Source organism: Micrasema longulum, unplaced genomic scaffold (assembly GCF_059751315.1).
Source record: "Micrasema longulum isolate JH-2025_06_02 unplaced genomic scaffold, ASM5975131v1 h1tg000438l, whole genome shotgun sequence".
Taxonomy (NCBI): domain Eukaryota; kingdom Metazoa; phylum Arthropoda; class Insecta; order Trichoptera; family Brachycentridae; genus Micrasema; species Micrasema longulum.
In genome coordinates this window covers 237,253-264,918 of record NW_028277638.1, presented here as the reverse complement: position 1 = coordinate 264,918, position 27,666 = coordinate 237,253, and the positions used below count along the sequence as shown (strand labels likewise).

Here is a 27,666-nt window from a genome sequence, read left to right as displayed (position 1 = left end):
ATGCGCTCAGTAGCTGCAAGACTTGTTGTAATCTAACTTTATTTTTATAAATTTGTTTTTCATTTCGTTTTTCAAAATATCATTTGAACTCTTAACTTCATTTTTAAATAAAAAAATTAAAAAAACGTAAATAGGGGCTTGATTTCTAACTGTCCATGCGCTCTGTAACTGCAAGACGTGCTGTAATCTAGCTCCTATATATCATAATTGGAGACGAGGAACTAGAATCCCAATCGTCCATGAGCTCTGTAGCTGTAAGACGTGCTAGGATATTTATTTATTGTACAGCGCCCTTGAGGGGATTTTTACAAAAATGGCGCTATATAAATTATCCAAATAAATATACAAATAAGTGAGACAGATTTTATGGTGAATAAACTTTTATAATGATAAAATGTAGGACCACTAGTATTGTATTCAATGTTTAGTTTTTTTTTTCTCAAATTCGTTTTTTACCATCTAAAAAATCTACGAACGTTAACTGATTAATTTTAGAATAACCGTCGCCGTTGCTTGGTTCTAATTCTTAATGACACAAATACTTTTCACCTGTCCCGTGAACCTTAAGAATTAAAATCGATAACTCATGTGAGAAGTAACTAGCGATAAAGTAATTAAATGTTCCAAAAGTAATTAACTTCATCTTATCAATCAAATACTCAAAGGGATTACGAATATTTTTATAACTTATTGTTAATATGCTTTTATGCTTTAAACAAGTCTTTAAACTTAAATCAAGTGCTTTAATTTTTTGCTTCAAACAAGTCGAGCCACACTGCCGTTCCGAGCAAGAAGACAGTAATCAACATTTAAAAAGTTTTAAGGAAATTAAGGGTTTATTTATTTGACAATTTTTTTGTGTATATTTTATTATTTTTTTTTTACATAAGAAATATTTGCATTCTTATCATTTGCCCAAATATTTAATTTTGAAGGCTATTTTCAACGACTTGTAAACAACTCACTGTTATAAAACGGGAATCAAATTGAGGTAGGGTGGGATTCGAACCAAGGACATTTGAGCCGTGAGTTCGAGGCAATAGCCACGGGACTACAACCGGATTCAATTTATATGTGTTTATTAGACTAAGTTGTTTAGAATTAAGCCGATTAAGATGTTTTTTTATTATATAAATAAAAAACGCGTGATACTTTAACCCACAAATTTGGAACATTCAGTGACCAGTTTCATCGCTTTTGCGACATCTTCGAGACTGGTATCTTTATTAAGGAGTTCAATGTACTTATACAAAACAGAGGTAAGGATAGATAATTCAAAATTATATGAAAGTAAATTAAATGAAGATTTAATAAAGATATTAAATAAAGAATTAAATAAAGAAGATGTCGCAAAATCGATGAAACCGGTCACTGGATACTCCAAATTTGTGTGTTAAAGTATAACTCGTCTTTTATTTATATAATAAATTACAATGAACTTCCATCAAGAATTTTCACTTACAAACGTAAATGTTTTTGATTAAGATGTGTTTATTAGAATAAGTTGTTTAAAAGGATTACAATTATTTATCAGATACCATTAAAAAAACACACTTATTAATTTTGAGTAGATACTGCCTTTTTGGATGGAACAACAGTACTCGTATACACATATTTTGTGTTTCATGGTGCTCCATTATGATTTGAGAATAAACTTAACCACTGGGGGATTCCTCTGCCAATGATATAAAAGACAAAATGCTGGCATATTTTTGTGCTGTGTTTTGTCCCATGATAATATGCAAAGTGCATATTTATCTTGTTATCTTGTCATCTTGTCACTAAAGGCTGACAAGAACATGGTGACAGTGTGATGATTTCTGATGTAAGAATTTCAATTCAGAACAAAGCCGCTCTAGTTAAGCAAAACTAACTAACTAACTCTCCGCTCTAACGTCATAAAGTTTTTAAACAAATATAAATATTTTTCAAAACGTTTAGCACTCGATAATCACCATTAATACAACATACTTGTCTTAGTTTTTTTTAGATAACTCATCAAAAATAAATCCACCACTTTGGTAAATATTTATTTAATTTAAAGGTATATTTAAGAGAAATTCTGGAAGATTTTAAATTTAATCATCATCTTAAGCTCGACAGCCCTGGGTGGGCCATGGCTGAATCCAGGATTCTCCTCCATTCTTGCCGGTTTGTTGCCCTTCTTCTCCAGTTTCTCACTTCCAACATTATCATATCTGCGCTGATGCAGTCCATCCATCGTATTTTGGGCCTTCCTAGTCTTCGTCGTTTTTGTGGCACAGAGAAAGTTAGGCGTTTTATGGGCTTTTCGTCGTTCATTCTAAGTAAATGGCTATCCCACCTCAAGCGTCCCACCTTGATGGCGTTGATTACATCGGGCGCTCGGTAGATTTCGTATAGCTCTCTATTGTAATGACGACGCCAATAGTTGTTTTGTCTCACATGGCCATAGATAACTCTGAGGATTCTTCTTTCGAAAGCTGCAATGGTTCCCTCAATATTCTTTGTCATAACCCAGGTTTCGGAGGCATATGTCAGGATTGGTTTGATCTGAGTTTTGTTAAGTATTTTTTTAGTGTTTTTTCGTATTAGTTTTGACGTTTTGACTTGTTTCTGAAGCGCGTAGTAGCAACGGTTGGCAGCCATTATTCTCCTCCTGATTTCTTCCTGTATAATGTTGTCTCTATTGACTATGAATCCTTAATATTTTATTACTAAGGATTTTTTAATTTGCTTGATAGTTAATAACAAAAAATCAAACTAAGGCAAGGAATATGATCGATTCTCAAATCAAATTATCAAACTATGGAATTGTATTAATTGATATGTTTTACGATGTCTTGAAAAAAACCATACTTGGAATGCATTTGCGCAAAAGAACTCGTGTATTAAGGCCTAAACCAGTTTCAAAAAGTCAAACATAAAAAAAAAACACCACAACATATTACAAGCGTCCATTACTGCGGTTAATTGTAGAACAGAAGACCCCGACTTGACATATTATAAATTATTGTGATCTCACGTGAGGCAAGGTTCTTATCTATTATTATCACGGAGACGCATTTATGGTTTCCTAGAAAAACAGTTTTATAAAAGTTTATGTTCGCCTTTAGTTTGATGAAATATTGATACCCTTTATTTACCATACTTTTCGATGCAAATAGTTTGCCGTTACTTTGATCCTAGTAAACTCCTTCCCGAGTTTAACGTCCCGCTTTTCTCGGGCTGCAGACGGAAGATTTTATTCAGCGACTCTTAGGACAAACCATATATCTCAATTCTTATGCATTGCTTTACCAAACGAGCCAACACATATCTTAATAATATAACTAAGTCGAATAAATAACACTTTTGTAAGTGGTTGAATGAGCAACACACTGTGTACATGTTATCGTAACCGTAAAATATATTTTTTGTCCACTATCCACATTCTTTCCTCGTCGGCCTCGTGGTGTAATGGTCACCGCGTTTGCCTACCATGCAAGAGTTTCGGATTCGATTCTCGGCATGGTTGATATAAAATATATAGTTTAAAGGGTGTTTTCACATTAGAATATTTCATAGTCCCCAAAGCGTAAGACTGATAATCTTACTTATATGTAACAAATATTATCGAGATATGCTGCGATCGGTGAACCAATGCAGTGCCCTATGCACCATAAGGTGCGGAAAAGAAATGATAATGATGATCCACATCCCCTTTTTCCACAAAATTCACTCTCCATAAATGTTACCGGTTACATTATTTTTTTATTTAATTCACTTAATACTTAATTTTATTCTGGCGCAATTACATTTTTCTTTTATTCCAAATTGTTATGGAATTCCGTATCAATAGTCGAAATTCTTCTGTACCAAAATCCGTACATTTTATAAATATAATGAGACATCAATTTACAAAATACATAATTAAAGTTTATGCATGTCCAAAAATACATAACATATAATTTATTTAATAATAAACGGTGGAGCAAAGTGAAGATCATGTATCTAAAATTTTAATTTATTTCTTTAATAATTTCGTAATTCAATGAGTAATTAATTTTGATAGTAAAAATATAAAAAAAATATATTGCATCTAGATAGATGCACAGACTAAATTTGCAAAATAAATATTAAATTATCATTTGCTATGGATGCGGATAGGAATGGAAACATTGGCTTTTTACGTTGTAACAATGTAATTATCACTACAAAACAAGTCTAGTGATTTTATGAACCATTTTTAAAAAATAAAATTATAATAGCTAACAATGAGGAAGATATAAAATATTTTTACGGCAGTTTTCCTCGCAGCTTGTGACATACCGTATCAATACCTATGTATAAGCTTTAAGTATCTTTCCACGCGGAGGTGTGCGACCGTCGCGCGTCGCATGTATATAATATACGAGTATATGGACATTGCAATCCCTCCCTCTTATAGCGGTCATCAACTTTTCCGTTTGACGCTAGCGTATGGTCGAATAGGTCCTTAACTCTGATTTAATACATTTCTTTTCATAACGCTTTTAGAAAATAGTTAATTATTTCAAATACAAAATAAACCCTAACGCTTTTTAAAAATTTATTTATTAATTTCATTTATGCTTTATTAAGTTAGTTCATAACATCTTAAAAACCTATATAAACTTTTGATAATATTACAATTTTTTTATCAAAATTTCTCGATAACATATTTTTTCAAATTAATTTTAAATATTTCAATTTTTTCTATTTCCTTTATTTCTTAAGGTAACTCATTGTACAGCTTCAATCCCCTGTACAATGAGTTTTGAGATTCTGTTTTTTTCCTCATTGGTAATCTTATCTTTTTTTACCCCTTGTTTCATATGTATGACATTGTTGGTTAAATTTTATTATTGTTTTTATTTTATTCATCCCCTTAATTATTTTATGCATAAAAATTGCTACATTATATTTAATTTGTTGCTTTACTGTGAGAAAGACAATTTCTTTGTGCATTCTTTCTACATTAGAATATATATTTCTTTGATCATGTAATGTAGGTTTTTGTAAAATAAATATTTCTAAATCTTATTAAATATTTTTATGTAACCACTCACTGACTTTTCTATGTTTACCGGTTTCAAGACGTGCACGTGTCTTCGTCAGGACACCGATTAAACGAACATACAAAACTCACCATACACCTTCACCTTAGTTGTTGCACAAAAATATAAAATCTACATACCATGCATTTTAATAAGCAACCCTTACATGTGCTGAGTTTGTTATAAATAAAAAAAATCAGCAAAGTATTTATTTTATTTAAATACGTATGCGTTGTATTGCTTAAAGTAAAAATCAGAGTAGCTCATACAAAACATGTTTTCATCAAAGCTGCTTATAAAAAATTAGTTCTGAATACAATTATCTACCAACATACACTTTCCTTAGAATTTGATATTTTTTCTTCCAATGGGTTTATTTCAAAACCACCAACGGCAATACTGCAGTATCAGCTTGTTCTTTATCATTTATAATTAAGTAAAATTTTAATTATATTTTGTGTTGCAGGTAAGTTATTTTGAAATAAACAAACCAGAAGCTGGGTAAGAAACTGAATTGTTATTTTATTTTTATAAATACTTAAATAGCACTTTGCATATTTAATTTATGTGATAATTCTCTTTGGCCGTTAGTAAGGTTTTTAAATCGGTTGAAATATGTCTGGAATAATTAAAAATAACCAAAACTATTTTTTGTAACTCAAACAGAAATAAGGATTAATACACACTTAATAGTATATAAATCTATGCAATATCTGGCAGCAGTCTTTTCAATGGTTTCTTCCCCTAGACGAGGGAAGAGACGATACTTAGGGCTGGTTTCATAAAAAATTTTTTTTTTTTTTTATAATTGTTGCGTTTTATTGAAAACGGGCAAAATAATTGTCTGATCTTACTTTGTTCATGGATTTCAATTTGACAAAAATCGCAATAATTATTTTAAACCTTTTTTTTGGCCCTTAGAAACCTTGGTTTCACTATCGTACCCCTGTCTGCACGCTATGGTGCACATGGCATTGCATTATTACACTAAATATAGCGTATGCCAATCTGTATGTAGAACCACTGTCACGCACCCATTTACCCGGATCTGTTTTAAATGTCTTGTGGCTTCTTTTCAGATCCGCACATTACAAAAACAACTTTGTTTAGCTGTAATGAACGGTATTTTTTTTTGTTTACAAAAGATAAGCGTTTTCTTTCCTTATTTTAATTTACATTTACTGCTTTCAATTCCTCTTTTGCCGTCAGAGCAACCTAAGTATATACGAACAAACAGGAAATAGTGCAGTGTGGATTCACCTTTAAAATCAATATTTCATTTCGACCTTCCCAAGAATCGAACCGGGGACCTCAAACATGGTAGGCGATCGCGCCAACTACTACACCACGAGGCAAACTTATCTTCATTCGATTTCCTTATTCAGGATTTTTACCCGAGAGTAGCCATCTAGCAGATAGCACGCGTCCGGTATTCAGGTTATCTTTCCACACCGAATTGTATTCTTTATCCTCCCGGACACAAAAAGCTCTAGTTTAAGCCTTCAATAAATAAAAAAGGAGCACTTTAGTATTTTTTAAATTTTAATATACTTTCATTAGGTACTTTTCAAAGCTTTTCTATTTTTAAACACTTGCATTATTTCGGTAGTGGGATGGAAAAAGGTGATATTTGTTCTTTTTTAAACTGTGCGGAACAAGAAATAATTCCTTCTGTCACATAGCTTAAATTGTGAAAAGAACAAGTAAACCCCATTTCAAAAAAGCTCAAGAGAGATATCCCTTTGTCATATGAAAGAGCATTAGATTTCAGCAAGTTTTATTTTAAAATATCTGTTTCGAAATAAGCGACAGATATATCTTTTTGTCATCACCCTACCGATTTGTACCATTATTGTTTTTTTATAGATACATAATATCATAAAATAAATGTTTTAATATAAGGCAACTTTATTTTTATCCCCTTATTTTTATTGTTTATCTTTTCTACCGACCGGTTTTGAAACTACACAAGCTTCTTTATCATGATATATTATTTCGTAATACTATTTACTAAATGTGAAATCTAAGCATATGAAGTTAAAAAGTATTTTTGTCACGTTGTTCAAATATACGATATTCCCTTTAGTCCACTCCTGTCAAGTTTAAAAGATCGTATTCATCTCACTCTACACCTCCCATCTTTACAAGAACAACAGTACAAAAATACTTGACTTATTAGCTCCATATGTTTAGACTTAATATATGAGTTGATAAATAGCAAAAGCCAAGCATGTCCACCCATTTTTAAACATTTATTCTACTAAGTGTAGTGAAAAAAAAGATCTTTTCACTATGTACTATTTAAATTAAAATATGTTCTTATTATTACAATGAAAACACCGTCAAAAAACTCTGTTTGAATTCCGAAGCTAGTTGGTCCACATAGACATTGTGGTGGATTGTTGAGGACATACTGGCGTTTGATATTTATTTATCAATTCATATAATAAATACCGTTAGAATAAAACAGCAGAAGATTCATTAGTAAATTAAACCTTGATAATGATAATGAAAGAAACTTGTGTAGCTTTGAAACCAGTCGTAAGAAAAAAAAAAGTAGTTACAAACAAAGTTTTTTTTAATTAATTTTCATACTTACAATTTTTTTTTTTACACCATAGCAGGTCAGGAGGTCCAATTTCAGTGGTAAATTACATCACAGAACACCCAAGATTGAGAAAAATCACATTTATTTTTTGTTTTCTCACCGGGAATCGAACCCGGAACCTTTTGTGTGTGAGTCAAGCGTCTTGACCACCACACCACGGAGGCCGCCGCCGGCGCATAATAAAAAAAAAACAGAAAGTTAGTTCTCCAAATTTTTTATACATAAAACCATGTTTGTGTTTATGTGCAGTGTGGAACTGTGTACCTATATTTAATGTACCCATTTAAAAAACAGAATAATTTATCTTGGCATTATACAATATATTTTTATTAACAATATTTTCTTTGGCATTCTTGCAAATTTTTAAACTTATTCTATTTGTTACCCGCGATGTCGCGTGGCGAAATCACAAAGAAAATTTAATCAAGAACGATGCGTTTATATAATTTATCTTCTAGTTTATAAATAATGTAACGGTGGAGTCAGTGTACAAATAAACGTATGTATGTACAAACTGCGTATAAACTTTCCTTTGTACGAACGGTTCAAAGTTCTACATAAAGTTCAAATCAATATGGGTTGCTTTCCGTAGAGTTAAATAAACGGATGCATCGACATAAAAAGTAGATAATTTGCTATGCAAAAAGTTTTATGATGTAGGAGTTTACGATTTACATCAGTGAAATGTAACTCCATTTTTATCGTTTTAAAAACATACCGTAAAATTTTTAAGAAAATTAATTTTATGTACGTAATTTTTTCAAATACTTTTCCCGATTTGTAGCTCATTCTGAATGGCTTTCGACTTTTGACTCATTTCAAAATATTTTTTTAGTTACCTTGGAACAAGTTGGGATGAATTTGATCACATTAATAGTAATTTTTAACGTACACAAATCCTATGAATATAATATTTTTTTTAAACTTTATTGTCTACGTTCGAGCGGATGAAAAATACGTAAAACCAGAATCCTGGACGAGTGTGTTTGATTATATGGCTGCTCTCAGGTAAAAATCCCAAAAAGGAAATCAAGTGGAGAAACGTCCGCTTTTTAGTGCAGTGGTTGGCGCGTTTGCTTACCATGCTTGAGGTCCCGAATTTGTTTCCCGGAAAAGGTTGACATGATATTTTTATTTTTAAAGGTGGTTTTCTACTGAAGTATTTTACTGTCCCTGGACTGGCACCTGCAGCGTTAGACTGATCACCTCACCTTCCTGTAACATATGATCGAAATGCGTTGCATTTTATTTATCAACGCGCCACCGTTTGCAAATCAGGGTTTAATGATGATGATTATTATTAATATTCGATTTAGTAATTATTTTCATGTATGATTTTAAAGGATTCTTTTTATTTGTTATAATTTGGATTTTTCGATTATTTTTCAACTATTTATAGATTATTATAAACTCAAAAGTATTTTGGATTTTTTTCTTTTTATTAAGTATTTTACGACGAACGACAGTGTACCACCGAAAAAAATGCGTGAAACTATTTTTAACTTCAGAAATACTAACATCAGTGTTTTTTTTCAGACTCACATGAAAATATGATTGTTTTTGAAGTTTGAAGTGGCTCAAGAATAATAATTCAAGTCTTAGTAGCTACGACAGACCCAAAAAAATATAAAAAAATATAATGAAAACATCCACAAGAATACAAGAATTATGATAGACGTAAACATAGTAATCTTTTGAAATTGTTTCAAGTGCCCTTAAAAACTATCCGCAAAAATATTTTAAATTCAAATTTTGACTCATGTTAATCTTTAATATTTATTTCTTTGTTTCTTCATTACAAATAAATCATTGATAAATCTTTTACAAATGTAAAGCAGTGCTTATTTTGAGCTTAAATTTTCTCAGCTTTTGTTCCTTGAAAACACTTAAATCTCTCGAAGCATTTTGTTCCAGGCGGAGTGTTTGTAAAGTTGTTATAAGCGTTAAGGTACCCCCCGATGCGGTCGACAATTTGATCGATCGAGGCTTCGAATGTTTGACTGTTGAATTATCGATATTTTCCGTTCTAGTTGAATGCTGTTCCTACGTCTTTATTTGAGTAAACATAAAATCGGATTTTTCGTGTAGGTACTGTAAAATAGTTCGCGAATTCCCGTCTAGAATTTTTAAATATTTTGTATCCTTTCCATTATTTTGTTCCTCTGTAATCTTAGTACATATAGGTAGTATATTATGAGAAATGTTTATTTTACGAGTAAACATAACAATTTGGCGGCCTCCGTGGTGTAGTGGTCAAGACGCTTAACTCACGCACGGAAGGTTCCCGGTTCGATTCCCGATGATAACACAAAAATTAAAATGTGATTATTCTCAAGCCTGGGTGCGCTCTGTGATGTAATTCACCACTGTAACTAGGCCTCCTGGCCTGTTGTGGTGCAAAAAAAAAAGAAATGTAAAAAAGAAACAATTATAATTTATTGTAATAGCGAGACTAGTTTATGTCTTATAGCATTATAGTTTGGGGTCGGGCTGCCGATATTTCCGCTGTTTTTTTTCTTTACAGTGAGAGGCATACGCAAGTTACGTAGTCGTCATTTTTTAAGAGGAACTTTTAAACAAATAAACAATGTTTTTTTTTTTTTTTTATTTATTTCAACAGAGAGGGAAAGAGTTTTCGTGAAGAAATTTAGGAGTCTAGGCATTTACAGGGCTTATGACCTGTCATTGGCTGGTTTAAGTGGCCACTTTACACACTGTGTAACATTCACCATTCTGCCCATGTTTGAACATCCACATTTCTTCAACTCTTCCATCTGTTGACTTTTGTGAAGTGAAAGAGCTGAAACCTTTATCACGTGGGTGAGATTCATCCGGCTGAACCAAATCACCTACTAGGCAACGCCTGGAAACAATTTTCCAATTTTTATACTTCTTCTTTTACCAGGTAGTAATTCAACAATGTTGTCTGCAGTCTGCAAGCATTTGGACATAATCAAACATTGTTGAATTACTACCTGGTAAAAGAAGAAGTATAAAAATTGGAAAATTGTTTCCAGGCGTTGCCTAGTAGGTGATTTGGTTCAGCCGGATGAATCTCACCCACGTGATAAAGGTTTCAGCTCTTTCACTTCACAAAAGTCAACAGATGGAAGAGTTGAAGAAATGTGGATGTTCAAACATGGGCAGAACGGTGAATGTTACACAGTGTGTAAAGTGGCCACTTAAACCAGCCAATGACAGGTCATAAGCCCTGTAAATGCCTAGACTCCCAAATTTCTTCACGAAAACTCTTTCTCTCTCTGTTGAAATAAATTTAAATATGAACAACTCCCTAGGGAGGAAATCCAGCCAGTCTGCAAGCATTTGGACATAATCAAACATTGTTGAATGTTTTTTTTATTTATTTAACTTTATATGCATAATTTAAGTTGTACATTGGCGGGCCTAACGCCAAATGAATTTTTTTTCCAACCAACTAATAAAAATAAGTGTTGTATATTTCATTTAAATTTCAAAGCGTTTTCAAATGAAAATAAAATTAAAAAAAAAAAAAAAAACAATGAAGATACACGAAAATAGATATAAAAATATTTGTATATAAATTACCTTAAATCAATACTAATACATAATTGGAAAAAATAATGAAAACGAAAGAAGGGTAGATCGGTTTGTGGTCCCGTGGCTTTTTAATTTAAAAAAAAGCAGCGTTTAATATTATTTTATTTTTTTGCACCACAACAGGCCAGAAGGCCCAATTACAGTGGTGATTTACATCATGGAACACCCAGGCTTGAGAAAAATCACATTTTATTATTTCTGTTCCCACCGGAAATCGAACCCGGAGTTCAGTAAACAGAAGTGAGAGGGAGTGATAGTGTCTCCGCTGTCTAATTTTTAGCCATTTCTGTTACCTACGATAATCAGAAATGTGGTCATATTTTCTAAGACCAACAATATATCTTATACATGTATTCTGAAGTCGTTCAAGTTTATCGAGTAGTTCATGGCTCAAATCAGTCATGGAAATATCTACGTAATCTAGACTTGGTAGTAGTAATGCTTGTACGAGTGAGCATTTGGTATTAATGGGTAAGAATCTTCGCAACCTTCGAAGTGAGTGACAACTATGAAAGTGTACAGTAGAAAGTAATATGTGTACGAAAACATTATGTATGGGCGTAAAAATGTATCTCTCTTTCGCAAAAATAGTGAAAAACTAGGTATTATGCTAGAAACAATGATAAATTAGTATATCTAAAATTAAAAATGAGTAAGGTTCTCACATCGTTTGCGGCGCACTGTGTACGCTTCTACAACAGAAAACCAGACAATGTCCTAAATATGACTGATAATAAATTCAAAATTCTCATAAAAGGCGCACTTCAGAAAACTATGGATTACATGAGTTTATGGAAGACAACAGAGTATGGAACTGACAATGTGATTTTATTTGTGCGATTTTTGATTGTGTTATTTTTTGTATTTACTCGTATTATTATGATTATTCTTCTTCTTATCGTTTTTCTTCCCGACGGAGGTTGGAAATCATCATTGCGATATATATGATATGATTATTGTTCAGTGAAAAATATTTAAACTTGAATATCTCTTTATGTTTTTATAATGACTTTCAATAAGAGTATACCATACTGTATACCTACATGAAAAAATATTTAAAAAAAAATGAGCAGGCAAATGAAATTCTTGGAATTCACAAGGATTATAGCCTATTTCAGTTGAATTTTTCTTTACTTTAAACTGTGTTACATTCACCATTCTACCCATGTTTCAACATCTTTTTTTCCTCAACTCTCCTATCTATTGACCTTCATTGGCGTGGGTAAGATTCATCCGGGTGAATCAATTCACCTACTAGGCAACGCTTGAAAATATTTTTGTACATTAGAAGAATTTGTTTAGTCTCCCACCAGTCTGACAATGTCCGTTGCTGCGAAACCCGGTCACTGGTGAAATTAAACTAAATTCGTATTTTATTAGAATAATACATTCACACATAGATTACATCAAACAATAAATATGATGTTTCTGGACCCATCACCGTTTAAAAAAATTCACAGCATGATATGTTACGAATTTAATAATAAAATGAATAAAGTATAAAAGCGAAAGAAGCTATTTTAAAAATATTAAATGTAGAATAAATAATTAAAAATAAAATAAGAACATTAATACAAATTGAAGTGCCCTTTACTTCTTGCTTGTAACGTGTCTTATGGATTATGGTCTCATGGGATTTAAGGAAGGTTACTATTTTTTTATTATTTTTTCACCACAACACTTACTTATTAAATATGGGCTGATAAGATTTATGGAGTTCTATTTATGTAACCAAATTAAAAGTCTATACATTACAAAGGGTTGTCCCAAAAACTTAAAACAACATTATATTATGCATGTCGGAATTTGGGAATAATTTTGTGGGAAGTGGAAGGAACTTTGCTCATTGACTCGTTGGAGCAGAAAGCCACAAAATTAGGGCTCCGTAATGCGGTATGCCTACTCCAGTAACTATAATCCTAACAACATAATTGCATAGTTTTATATGCTATCTACAAAGTACCAGATTAGGGAAAGGATTTCTAGACCCTTAAGTTTACCTTTTATACTCTGCGCAATGTATGATATATATTCTTATATAAAATGTTTTGATATAACAATTTCATTGCAATTTTTCTAATAAGCTCGATTATACATAATGTCCTAACATTATAAATAATGTCCTAACATGCTTGACGTTTTAAGCTTTGCTAAATTCATGAACAAATATTTACAAAATAGTTTATTTATTTGTTCAAATACAAAAATAAAGCACTGTGTTAAACAGTAGTAGTAGTAAGTAAAAACCAAAAAAAGCTCAGCTGAAATGTTTTATTTAAAAATTAAATTTGACACATTACGTAACTTGTCAGACATTTTAAATAATAATGACAAATTGTAATTATAAAAATATACATTTATCTTTAACAATAAAAAATGTTATTTAAATAATTTGTCAATAATAATAATTTATTAATACAAGGAAAATAAAAACAAATTTTCATGTTTAATAAAAATATATAGAATAAATATCAAATTATAATTCATTTACCATTCTGCCTATATTCGGACATCTATATTCCTTAAATTCTTTCATCTATTGATGTTTGTGAAGTTAAATTATAAAAAATAGAAAAAAAATATTGTTGATAAATTACCTGGTTCATGAAGAAGTATAGATATTGAAAAAATAACATTTTCAGGCGTTGCCTAGTATGTAGGTGAAATAATTCAATTAGATGAATCTCACACGCATAAATAAACGTTTCAGCTCTTTAACTTCACAAACATCAACAGATGAAAGAATTGAAGGAATATAGATGTTCAAATATAGGCAGAATGGTGAATGTTACACAGTGTGTAAAGAGGCCACTTAAACCAGCAATTGACAGGTCATAAGCCCTGTAGATGCCTAGACTTCTATATTACATTTTTCTTAAATGCTCTTCATCTCTGTTGTAATATGATAATATAAACAGCTTCCTAGGGAGTTGAATCCAGTCCTTGTCTACAAAAATTTGGACAAACTCAAAATATTGTTAATCTAATTTATGCAAATATTCTATAAAACAAAATATGTTTATATTAAATAAACCAATAATATGTTACATAAATGCATACTCATAAACGAGATAATATGAGTTATTTTACACCTGGACAAATTTGTACGGAGCAAAGGGCTAATTAGCAAATGACATGTTATAAACCCAGAAAATGCCTAGTTTCCAAACTGCCTTCTCTAAAATATTATTAATTTTTGCTGTAGCAATATACTATTTATTTAAGTTCTGTGTATACGGTTAATTAGAGGGTATGTTAATATACTATTTATTTTATTTCTGTGTACACGGTTAATCAGAGGGTTTGTTGAAATTTCTCGAGGTTATTGAAGCTATTGTCTAGTGTTGACTCAAGGCGAGACTATTAATTTCGATCTATTCAGCCTCCTTCGAAGGAAAATTCCTTAGTTGGATGAAAAGCCAGCACCGTTTCAATGGTGACTCCTTTATATACAAAACATATCGCGGTTAGAATAAATGATCCAAATCTATGGCATGTGGGTATTTCTCTTATTCAAATCTGACGTATCATAAACTATCATAATTTACCTATTCCCACCTAGTGACGCATAGATCACTGCAATGGTACTATTTGGATCATTTTTAGGCCATTGTTACGCTCCAGGTTGCAATCCAGGAATAATAAAATATAGGTGTGTTTTTATTTTTTTAAATTTATTTATTCATACACATACATATACAAGGTGTTCTTTTAACCCTGTCACATTCGAATTCATGATGATCAGTATGACCAAGAAGATATATTGGCACATTAAAATAAATTTTTAGAACGGATTAAATATACAAAAATAAAATATTCAAAAAACAACAAATGGTTGCTTACTTCTGCAAGGGAGACGCGAGAAGAGGGAAGGAGGGAGTCTGATACGCCGTTAACCACATGGCCACGCCCCCCTCGCTTCTCCCCTGCAGAAGTAAGCAACCATTTGTTTTTTTAACTATTTTTTTTTTTTTAAATCTGCGTTCTAAATATTGTTTTAAATATGCTAATATGTCTTCTTGCCAATACTGATCATTGTGGTTTCGGATGTAAAGAACATCCGGTATATTACAAAAAAACAAAAAAATAGTAATAACATATCCCTAACTTTATGAGCCCAAGAGCCCTGTGTTGAGTTGGGATACAACATATACAACATGGAAAGTGGAAACATGTACATTAATAAATAATAGCAAAAATATATTTTTTTAATTATTACTAAAACATACATTTCAATAAACATCTGGACAACACGCACAATAGTATATAAATCTATGCAATATCTCGCAGCAGTCTCCTGCAATGGTCTCTTCCCTTAGACAAAATTCAAACTTGTACACCTCTCCTGAAAACGGCTTTCTCTTTGGAAAACTTAATATGTTCTTCCAGGAAATAGAACACTCTTGGGATAGAGAAATTTCTTTGAGCAAAAGTCGTTCGTGTTTTTGGTATTAAATAATTCAAATTACAGGAAAACCTCGTAAGAGCATTCTGCTGAGATCTCCTCTTGTAACCGCATGGCCAGAAATGTGTCAATGACTCTTAAAGAAAAATGTCTTATGCTCAGTACCTTCAGTACCTTGAAACAATGTCTCAGATGGGAAAGTAGGGGGTTATCGAAGCATTACTCTAAGTATTACTTTTTGTACATTTATTAGGGGGTTCATGATAGAAACCGTGCAACTTCCTCAGCCCATTATACTATAGGTTTCCACATACTGGAAAAGAGCAAATTCCATAATTCTGAGAGTGCCAATGTCCAAGATGTTCCTAAGTGAGCAGAATACATGACACATTGTTGAAAATAAATATGTCACATATGAGGATTAGGGATAGGAATTGAACGTAGGACTGCACGAATATAGGCGAACGTGCCAACCACTACACTACGAGGATATTTCTCTACTCGATTTTGAGAATATTAATGAGACGGAAAATTATGAACTACACTATTCTTCATCCGCCCGGACACACTAATTATATATCATCATCATAATCATTACTTTTTCGTACCTAATGGTGCATTGAGCACTGAATTGGTACACCAATGATGTAAGATTATCAGTCTTACACTTCACGTGCCTGTCCAAGAACTATGAAATATTCTCGTGTAAAAACACCATTTTAAATAAATATCAATCATGCCAGGAGTTGTACCCAAGACCTCTTGTATGATAGGCATACGTGCTAACCACTACACCACGAGGCCGACCAATTATACATTATACCACAATTCAAACTATTATATACACTCCTAGCTACCGAACTCGTCACACATCAAACTTTTAAATCCATCTAACATCCGTTCTTGCAAACTATACCTAGAACTCTCCACTTGTACGCTTCGCTCGGTGATCTGCTGTTAACTCTTTTTATGTTCATAATATACCGTCTTTTTTATATATATTTTGTATGTATGTCATATTATATACATATATTTGCTTAATTTTATTTTTGTTTTTATATATCCACGTTTTTATATTGTTTTTTATTTTTGAAAAACTGAACTCATTATATCGTTATATTTTATATTTTAAAAAGCACTTGTGCCGTATAGTTAATAATCTTTTAAAAATCACAACCCTGAACGAGTGTTTTCGGCTCGATGCCTACACTTAGGTAAAAATCCTGAAAAATTAAATTGAAAAAGTAAAAGTAGTGGCTGGCACGATCTTGCTTGAGTTCCTGGGTTCGATTCCTTGAAAGGTGGACTTCAAATATTGATTTTAAAAGTGGTAGTTCAACACTCATATATTTCATTGTTCCTGGACAGGCACCTGAAGCGTAAGACTGATTACCTTACGTTCGAAGTAACAAAAATAATTGAGAGACGCTGCAATCTTGCCTGACTCTTATTTCGTATTTTGGGCCTATCGCTGGAACAAATTTTGTCGCCCGCGCGCGATTTTCCACGCGGTTTTCGGAGTAATCAATCCAGTTTAGGAAAAAAACAACTTTTTGTATGATGTGGTTTTGATTTTTAGATGGGAATTGCATTAACTATTTTTTTTTTGTATGTTAGTTGCATTATTTTTTTTACCTTGCTTGTAATGTACAAGGTTTATATTTACTTCAAAGCGATAGTTATTTATTTGTTTACTTAAAAATTGGTTTTTTTTTTTTTAATTTATATTAAATTTACTTCAATGAAAAAAAATATTTAGTTATTTTATGTAAAAATCGGTGAGATGTTTCGGCTGTGACCTGTTTCAAGAGCTTCTCCGCATTCGCTCTAGTGACGAGGAAACCACAGAAAACTCGTCAGGAGAAGGCGCACCGTTGTAATTCGTCAACAGATCTTCCGATCCACTTGAATAGTGTTCGGCATTTGGTGTCCTGCTATCATTGATACCTTTTATTGCCTTCACTATATCTGTCATGTATAATATTACCTCTCTTGACAAGTTCCTATGACTAATCACTACATGCACATCGTGTAAATCCTCATTAACTTTGCTTATTATGTACAAGGTTTATACGAGTATGCAATAAAAGTGGATTTTTCTGCTTTCAAATAAGACCAGGTAGATTGTTCTGTATGACCCGATAGCTATTTGTCTTTGTATAGAGCCCAGTTTCCTACGGTCGACTTTCTTCTTACTTAGTACTTTATATACTATACAGCATAGCTTGTTTGCACAACGTTTAGTGCTACACAAGTACCACTAAACGTTGTGTCGTGCGCATCAGGATCAAACTGGTATAACTTTTCCGCAAATAAAGTAGCCAGACAGGCCAAACCTTAAAACGCGCGCGCACCTGGTTCGCGCCGCACAACGCGGTGGCCATGCACTGAGTATTATTTGTGCCGTTTTGTTTTTTCAATATATATATATGTATGCATAAATAAATAAATAAATTGGAGTACCAATATTGGATATACCAATACCAATTGGAGTGCCCTATGCAGTGCGGCTAAGGAGACGATGATGATGACATACTTTTGTACATTAGGCATCTACGTAATCAAAAAACAAATTCACATAATGTCCATGTTCTAGAACATTAACAACACCCGCGTTGGACTATTAATTTCCTACAACGCTTTGTAGTTAATAATTAACGGGTAGTGAAATTTTATGACTTTTTAATTTTAACGACATTAAAATGTAATAAATTGCAATGTTTATACTACATACGTAAATGCTGCCGTGAAATAAAAAGCAGTAAGCAGCAGTAAATAAATAAATAACCACTAAATATTATTTACTTGTTATTCGTAATACTACAGTAGAAATTTTTAAATCATGGCATTGAAAGCCCACTCACTTACCCGGATCCGTTTTATAAGTCTTGTGTCGTCTTTCCAAATCTGGAATTTGCGAAAACAATTTTTTTTAGGTATAATAAATAGTAAATATATATTTTTTTTAAATATTTGTTTACAATATATTTGCGTTTTTTTTTTAGAAATTACATTTACTGCTTTTAATGCCCCATTGCTATCAGAGCAACCTAAGTATAAACAGTTAAGTTGTCTGTCACCCTCAATCTAATTTTCCCAATTTCGACGGCGATAGGGTATGTTAGTTCATTAGCTTATTAGTAAACCGGAAGAAAAAAGTCCGATCGGGAGAACCAAAACTGTCGGCCAATCTTAAACTATTAAATTATGGCAGTAGGTACCATTTACTTCATAGTTTTAAAAAATGATGTTAGAAAAAATAATATGAGTTCATGATTGGGACCGCAGCCTTACCCCCGTATCCCGCTTCGAAAAAAAGAGTAAACTTAACATATAAGCATCTTAAACGAATACTCAAAGTACAGACGAGCATTATAAAAGTTATTCTTGAGGTACCAACGAGAACTCCATCTATAGAAATCTTTAAAGCCTTTAATGTGCCTGATATACGCCTAATATACGCTAAAATTATTCTGCTACACAGATTTGGAGATAGAAATCGTTATCCCCTTGCTCAGGGACATGAATATATAACAAGAGCAAGAAATAATATCACTGTCAATATTCCTACTTCTAACTTGTGTCAAAGGTGCAAAGATTATTTATCTACCTAATTGTTTAATATAATTAGGAATTATTATTAACTATTTAGGAATGGCCCACGCTCAGACGCTGTCAAGTCTTTGCAGGCATTTTTACCAATTTATGTTAAGCTATCTTAATTTGAAGATGTATTTTTGTAAGTATATTTCTATGTAAATATATATTTATGGAAAAATAAACAATTTTAAAAAAAATCCCCATGAAATTAAGTTAACAGATAATAACAAAATATTTCAGTAAGGAAATCAAAATCTAGCTAAAGCAAATGAGCATAGAAGAAATAGTAAAAATATATTTGATTGACATGTGAGCAATGTAAATTAAATTTTGTAGACCTCCTTAAAACAGATTTCCTTAGTAAGGAGGACTCGGAAATTAATATTTATTTATTTCACTAAACGAAACCCTTATTTAGCTTGAAAACATTCACAGATTTGCCCGATACAACGTCCGTTCAAACGACGACCGAAAAAACATTCCAAAAAACCCTTAAAATTATCAAGACAATACTGAAAAACCCCAAACAAACCCAACAGATCCTAACCTAACCCTATCAAACCTTTGCGAAAAATCCTGATCGTAACCATTTGCAATTACGATTTTTAGCTGCTTTTTTTGCTATTATTATTTTTTGTTATTTTTTTGTATTCACCCAACATATTATTGCTTTTGAATTGTTGCAAGCCAAAAAGGTATTCATGGATGTCAATATTATAAATAATTGAAAACGACGATGTTTTCTATAATAAACTGGATTTATCGTGCCCACTTTAAAATGAACGTAGTTATACAAAAAAAACTACAATTTTGAAAAAATGAGATATTGATGTTATCGGGTGCAGTAAGGTCAATTATATGTCCTATATAAACAGCAAGACTCTTTTCATTCAAAAATTGTTTTAATCACTTTTTGAAAATGGTTTCCATCACAAAAACGGCATTTCTCAATTTGCAGAAAACACCCCCAGCACTAGAAAAATCTTGACGAATTTTTCTAGTAAAAATTATTAAAACTGGTCAAACATTTAATTTGATTCTTGTTTTTAATATAAAAAAACTAATACATTCATCGTTTATCATTTGTTAAAGTTAAAAACATTCCAACTGTTGTGTAGATTTGTTTATTCGCCCATTTCACTAAGGTGCTATTATCTCAGTTTCACTTTTCTATGGCTGGCTGCTTTCTGCATAACTACATTCAAATGAGTGTATTGGCTTGGTGGCTGCTATTTGGTAAAAATCCTGTAAAAAGAAATCGAGTGGAGGTAAGCCCGCCTAGTATTATAGGGGTTGGCGCGTTCTCCTGCCATGCTTCAGGTCTTAAGCTCAATTTTATTAAGGAACGTAAAATATTGGTTTTTAATGTGGTTCTAAGCTGCAATATTTCATTGTTCCGAGACTGGCGGCTCCTTGAAACATAAGATAGGTTGCCTTACCGTTTATGTAACAAAAATGATCTAAATACGCTGCAATTTAAGTACTAATGCGGTGCTCTATGCACCAATGGATGCGGATAGGTAAATAATGATTGTGATAAATACTATCATCTACTTTTAATAATTTTCAGTAATCAGATGAAAAAAAAATTATGTATAACCACCGAATTCAATTTAAAGTTAGACAGCCACTTTTCTATATTAATATTCAAAGCACATCATATTATTATATGCTGGAAACCTCTTTGTAATGTTTTTATGATGATCGATTATTATGAAATTGCTAGCGAACTGTATTATTTTTGGACAAAAGTTCATGAGCGATATTCAATACCTACTAGTGATGCCCGCAATCGTTTATGACAATCGAATAACTTTATTATTTAAAATACGAAATTATTAAATCTGTATTTGTAATCACGAATATAATAATCGATAACTGCTATAATCTGTTAACATAATATGGTATACATTTTTAGTCCGCTAGTCAAGGGCCCACTTTCGTGCGTTTTCCCAAGTTGTATCAGCATCCTGTAGATTAGATGTGGTCTCCAGACAAATCTACCTAACTTAATGTACTTAACTTACCACACAAATTATTGATTATTTTTATTTAGTCAAATAAATCAATATTCCTCCCCGATACTGTGCGAAAAATATAACTGGACGTCAGACTGACAAAATCGACGTTTCATTGGCCCCAAAACTGAACTAATTTTGTTTTTTTTTTCACCGTATGTCCGAAGACGGTAGATAAAACTGGGCGTTTTTATGAGTTTTTAAATGATCCTAGCTTCCATAAAAACGATTTGAAAAAATGAAAGAGACACGTCAATGGTAAATATTTATAGTGTGTAAAAAAAAACGCTTTTATGCTGTAATCTAGGGAGAAAATACGGGAGTACGTTTGTATGAAGAGAAAGCAGACCACGTTTCCTCTTAAGAATATTAACCTCTGGGTTTAACCGAATTCTCACATAGAAAGATAAAAACAAATCTAGTCAAGTGGCGTTTAAATCTCAGTTTTACTATTTGTCGACTTATTTGACAACACAACCCGATCCGGAAATTTCGTGATGTACAAAATACAGTGTTTTTAGATTTTTCTTAAAAGTTTGTAAAATCGAAAAATTTATTTATTGGTTAAGAATTTAAAACTACAACAATAAAAATAATGCAAGTCTTTTTTTATGTGCTTATTTTTTTTTTGTTGTTATTTTGAATAATTTTTATTTATTTATTTATTTAAATTTTTATTCCAGTAAAATGGCTATAAAGTGCAGAGCCAATTCTACCATATGAACATATAAACATGAACATAAATATAAATATAAACAAAAATATAACAATAAACATAAATATAACAATAAACATAAATATAACAATAAACATAAATATAAACATAAAATAAAATTTTATATTGCAGCACTTATGGTGGTCTTAACATATCGCGCCATCGCTTCAACAGCGGCGATTGGATCCACTCTGCAGTGGCTTGGAGAATTTCGTTATTAGATTTTTTTAGGCGTTCCCATAGGCTCCAGGCTCTTTGGCGAAGCAGGGCAGCGAAGGTGTTTATTCGTCCAGCTGTAAACATTTCAGAGGCACTGCAGTACCTGGGCAATCCGAATAATTGTCGGTATGAGTTGTTATATGTGATCCTTAATTTGTTCCACGCTCCTTGCGTATAGTTGTTCCAAAGTTCACCTGTATACATGGACGTCAAATACGAAGTAAATATGATTTTCTTCACTTCGTTACTGCATTGAAAGAAGCGTCTCGCTAGCATAGAGGCCCTGACATTAATGGCTCTTCTCTGTCTCTCTATGTCCTGATCGTCTTTACAATTATCAGTCAGTATGTGCCCTAGATATTTGACTTTTGCAGTTACCATTAAACTGTTGTTGTCTAGGAATACAGGTGGTGATGGGTTCACGAACTCAGAAAGTGACGTCTTGTGTTTAAATATAAGTACGGCAGATTTTTTTGCATTGTATATCATATTGTGGTCAATTGCATATTTTTCGCAAATATTGAGCAACAATCTCATACTATTAATAGATGGAGTCAATAATACCATATCATCTGCATAACTAATATTGTTAGCGCAGACGCCGTTAACATGACATCCGACTTTGGATAAATTAAGAAGCACGGTGAGATCATCCATATATAAATTAAAAAGTGCCGGAGACAGACAACCTCCTTGTCGGACTCCACATTTCAAATAAAAAGGCGAAGATGTAGCATCTCCCCATTTTACAATATTTTCCTGTTGTGTGTGCCAGGCTGCCAACGTATTAATAATACAAGATGGAATTCCTTTCTTCTCCATTTTATTCCATAATATTTTATGATTTACGCGGTCAAATGCTTTACTCAAATCCAGAAAGCATGCGTATGTATTTGTTTTTCTTGATTTATAGTAGGCCACTGTTTGTTTTAAGGCAAATATTGCCATATCTGTTGACAAAGCTGCTTTAAATCCGAATTGGTTTCCGCATTATAATATTTACGGTAATGCCTATTAGATGGCAGTAAATTAATGAAATAAAATATAAGTCACCTCATTCTAATTTTTTTAGTTTCAATCCCTTGGATTATTTTGCAGCAATCACACGAATTCTCTTTTTCGTTAAATTTTTTTCATTTTTTAAAATTTTAATTTTTTTTTTTGTTTATTTACAACTTTAAAAAACCCGTTAGGGTTACATTAGAAATTTAATATTGTCTAGTCATTTTATGTCTCGTCTAGTCTAGTTAGTTCAGTCATCATGTGCTTTTTCAGATTGATTTTAAATTTGTCTCCAGTCAAAGTTTTCAAGTAGTAAGGTAAGTCGTTGTAGTGTTTAAGGTTCCGGTGTTCCGGTGTGTAGTTCATATTTTCTTTAATTTGATCATGGTACTCTCGGTGAGGTCTTCGTCTATTCGTGCGATTTAGCCTTCTTTCCAAAATAGTATGCAAGAGATTTATATGACGCAAACTTTGGCCAGTTCAACTGACAAAACTTTGTTTTCAACTACTTTTTTTTATATACCGACCGGTTTCAAAGCTATACAAGCTTTTTCATCAAGGTATACTTAATATAGGTATCTAGTCGGCAGAAAAAATTAAAATGAGTGATTAAAAACAAAGTTGTTTTGATTTATTTTATTAAACTCGTAGATAGAATTATATTTGGTATTTTACATTGAAGTGTGTTGGACACATAATTCTTGTGCAGATTAAGTTGCACACTTGTATTTATAGAATATCAAAAAAAAAATATTTCTAATAGATTATGTTATGTTTTTGAGAAATAAAATAACTTTGTTTCATGAACCACTTTATTCATTCACACAGCCGACTTGTTTCGACGCTGCCGTCTAATTATTAAGTGGTTCATAAAACAAAGTTATTTTATTTCTCAAAAATATTAAATATATGAATGATCCTCAAATTAGTGCTACAAATATCCTAAGAGATTATTCGCAAAAGTCGGGAAAGGATTATGAAATATGTTTATCTTGCTATTTTGGCAATATGTTATATCCCGACATATGCGATCAGATCATAATAAATCCATCGAATGTTTTATATAGTTACAAATTATTTTATTATTTTTTGCGCGTCACTATTATCCACTAACTCAGAGCTGGTCAAAAAAGCGAGGCTGTTTATCAAGTTAGCGGTTTAATGCCTTCACATTTGCTCCTTTACATCCTGCGATCCTTTAAAGGTTTGAGTGAATAAAAAAGTATGATATATTGGGCTGGCCGGGTCGGCGTTAGGCCTGACAGCGCTCAGAACTGGGAGTCGGCCATTTGCGGTATTTTTTTATCTAACAAGTCGAGAAAGTTCGCCCAACGAACACAAAAACCTTAAACTTTTCACATATTACACCCAACTCGTTCACGGGAGAGGTGCGTTGTACAACCGCGCTATCGACCAATATTAACGAGAAATTTTGTTTTTGCTATCTCTATTTTTAGTACCTATTATCTATATTTTTTTGCAAACTAGATTTAGCTCTCAAGAGATCTAATTTTATAAATAAAATAAATCAAACAACGTTTTTAACCACTAATTTTTATTTTTTTACCGAACGGTTTCAAAGCAATTAAGCTTCATCGTCAAGGTTTACGTAACTATTAGTTACGGAAACCTTGACGAAGAAGCTTGTTTGCTTTGAAACCGGTCGGTGAAAAAATATAAATGAATTAAAATTTGTGCTTAAAAACAAAGTTGTTTGATTTATTTTATTATAATGAATAATCACAAAGTTAGTGCTTCAAATATAAAATTTAGATCTAATTTCATTTCATTTTTGTAATTCCATGTAAAATTACTAGCAACGCTCACATACACATACAGAACAAAATATAACTGGGACAGTTACCTTTTCAACTGTCCACAGCATGAATGTTTCTAAAATCATACGCAATTTTAAAAAAAATGAAACAAAAAATAAAATACCACAGTTACAAAAAGTACTGAGGAAGAAACTTAATGAAAAAAAAACGCATGAAATAAAAGCAAGATGAAGATATATATATATAAATGATCTATAGGAAAAAAATAGGAAATCCCTTATCTCAACAACACATACCGGAAAATTATGCAATCATTGAATATAAAATGTTATCACTTAAATTTGCTAGTTTTTCACAGACATTTAGGATTCATTTTAAATTTTCAAAAGGCTTAATATAATATATTGTGTCAAATACAAATTTGCAAGTATCATACGAGTACTTTTTCTCCGCGATTTAATATCATACAATAGAAAATACATCTACATAATATTACGGAGCATTATGTTAAAGCTTTTTATTTATGGTATGTAAGAAACATTTACGTGAGCGTTTTATGAAAGGAAAAGTTTCATTAGGCAAATGTAGGGTGGAATTTTCCGCAGAAATGTCACAAATTACCTGACTGCGTTTTATATCTAATCATCTTTGTCCGTGTAAAACATTTGTGGTCATAAAAACTAGTTTTTATTATTAATTAGATATATAAATGAAAAAAAAAACAACCCATAAATAAACGATTGAATGTAATCACAATCATATTTGAGCACTAACGTGATTTTCCCTGTTAAATAATACAACTACTTATTTACATATGTAAACTATACCTAATTTCTTTTCTGAGAATTTGTAGCCAAGGCGTTAAACGTAAAACATTGAACACATGTCATATTAGCAGATTATGTATTTCATATTTTGTAGTATTTAAAATATTCAGTAAGTTTATTTTCAAGTCTTGACAAATGAAGAGAAATGTTCTGAAACCGGTCGGCTTATTTAATTTATTTTAGTTTTTATACAAAAGTACACGTAGTTATATTATTTAATTGAATATCGATTAGGAATAATATAATGTCCGTACTTTTTGAACACGGTGTTACCGATAAACTTGTTGCTATAAAAAAAAACACCTATCGACTCTTTTATGCCTACCGGTTTCAAGACGTAACTATCTGTTTGTTAGGATACTATTATGGTGTAGGTGTATAGTAGTATTTGCGTGTTTTTTTTATTCGACAAACATATAAAAATACGTACCTTTACATGATATATGAACTTATACATATCTTCAATATTCCCAATGTGTTTTATACAAAAAAAAAATTGGGACAATCTCATAATCTTACAACTACTCGTAAACATAGTTAAGATATAAATTATACATAGAAAAATATAATCAAACACCACAAATTTACACAGTTAACAGTTGAGAGAGACAACACACATACACCCTCATATTATGTATATATGTGAAGGATAATCAAACCCGTTCATGCGTATATTATATACATTCATATACATATTCATATATATAAAATATAAACTGCATAGAAAGTAAAAGGCATAAATGTCACAAGAAGCAAATAATAATTGCAATATTCCTTAAAAAATAATAATTTAATGTTAGTGGAATTAGTGACTGGTGGATATGTTTAAAAACTGGTAGGCAGAAAAAAAAGTAAGTGCTTCCTTACAAATATTTACTGTCATTATTGAAATGTTTGACTGCAAAGTTGTATACTGCCGGTACTTGCCCTCATCAAAAAATATTGACTATTTTATTTATTTTTTTTATCTGAATTTTCAAACAAACATTAAATTTATATTTATTCGTGAAATAATATTTTTTACATGAAATACATAAAGAATATAAGAATTAAATTTTTTTTTATTGTAAAACAACATTCATACCTTACCGGCTTTTTACTTGTATTTTGTACCTAATAGTTCTAGATAACATTTTTTTTTTATCATTTAGTATTCTTCAAAATTGTTTAAATTTCTTTATTTATGTTTTTTTTTCTTTTATTTTCTTGATTTTGTTTAAAAGTACAAAATATTTCTCTTTATCATTATGTATTTATATGTATATTTATACTTGTTAACTAAGTAGTAGTTTTGAATAATAAAACATGTAATTTTTTTTTTATCGTTTAGTGTTATTTAAATTTTTATTTTTTACAAGTTCAAAATATTTTATTTTTTGAGTGTTTTTATAACTGGTAATAAAATTTTTAAACTGTGTATCTTTTTTTTGACTCCTTAATTTGTCAATAACTGTTAAGTAATAATTTGTTTTAAATACTATACTTTACTTATTCCACTTACACCTATATATTTTATTGTATATGCAACTGATATGTAAAAGGCAGTAAGTGTCGTTTATTTCAATGAAATAAATAAAATAAAATACATTTTTTTCCCTTAATTATATAATAATTTAAGAATGAATTACGTAAATTCTTAAAAACACATAAACGTTTTTTAACCTTTTCAAAATACTTTTTTTTCAATAAATATTTTTATTGAATTATTATCGTCTATTACCCATTCTGACGAAAGGTTGACTTTTACTCGTTTATTTGACGGAATCATATTTTTGGCGTTAAATATTCACCTTTGGATTACTGAGTTAAGAGTTTGCAGAAAAAAACGCAAGTACCTTATAAATATTTAGTGAAAATAATAAGTGAAGACATACAAACA

General features: G+C 31.3%; 1 protein-coding gene across 5 annotated transcripts in view; it reads left to right on the top strand.

Moving 5' to 3' along the window:
• LOC148281537 (spermatogenesis-associated protein 20) overlaps positions 1-27,666 on the top strand; it is a 232,790-nt gene that overhangs the window by 126,492 nt on the left and 78,632 nt on the right. Inside the window, exons 5-6 of one of the 5 annotated variants that reach the window (XM_088226547.1) lie at positions 5,503-5,537; positions 9,181-9,432. The exons of 3 other annotated variants lie outside the window; for them this stretch is intronic. In XM_088226547.1, coding sequence (XP_088082673.1) covers positions 5,503-5,537; positions 9,181-9,190 — 45 coding nt within the window. In that variant the 3' untranslated portion in view covers positions 9,191-9,432. Of the gene's footprint in view, positions 1-5,502; positions 5,538-9,180; positions 9,479-27,666 lie in introns of those variants that run through there. One more of the 5 variants, XM_088226548.1, reaches the window with a different exon arrangement.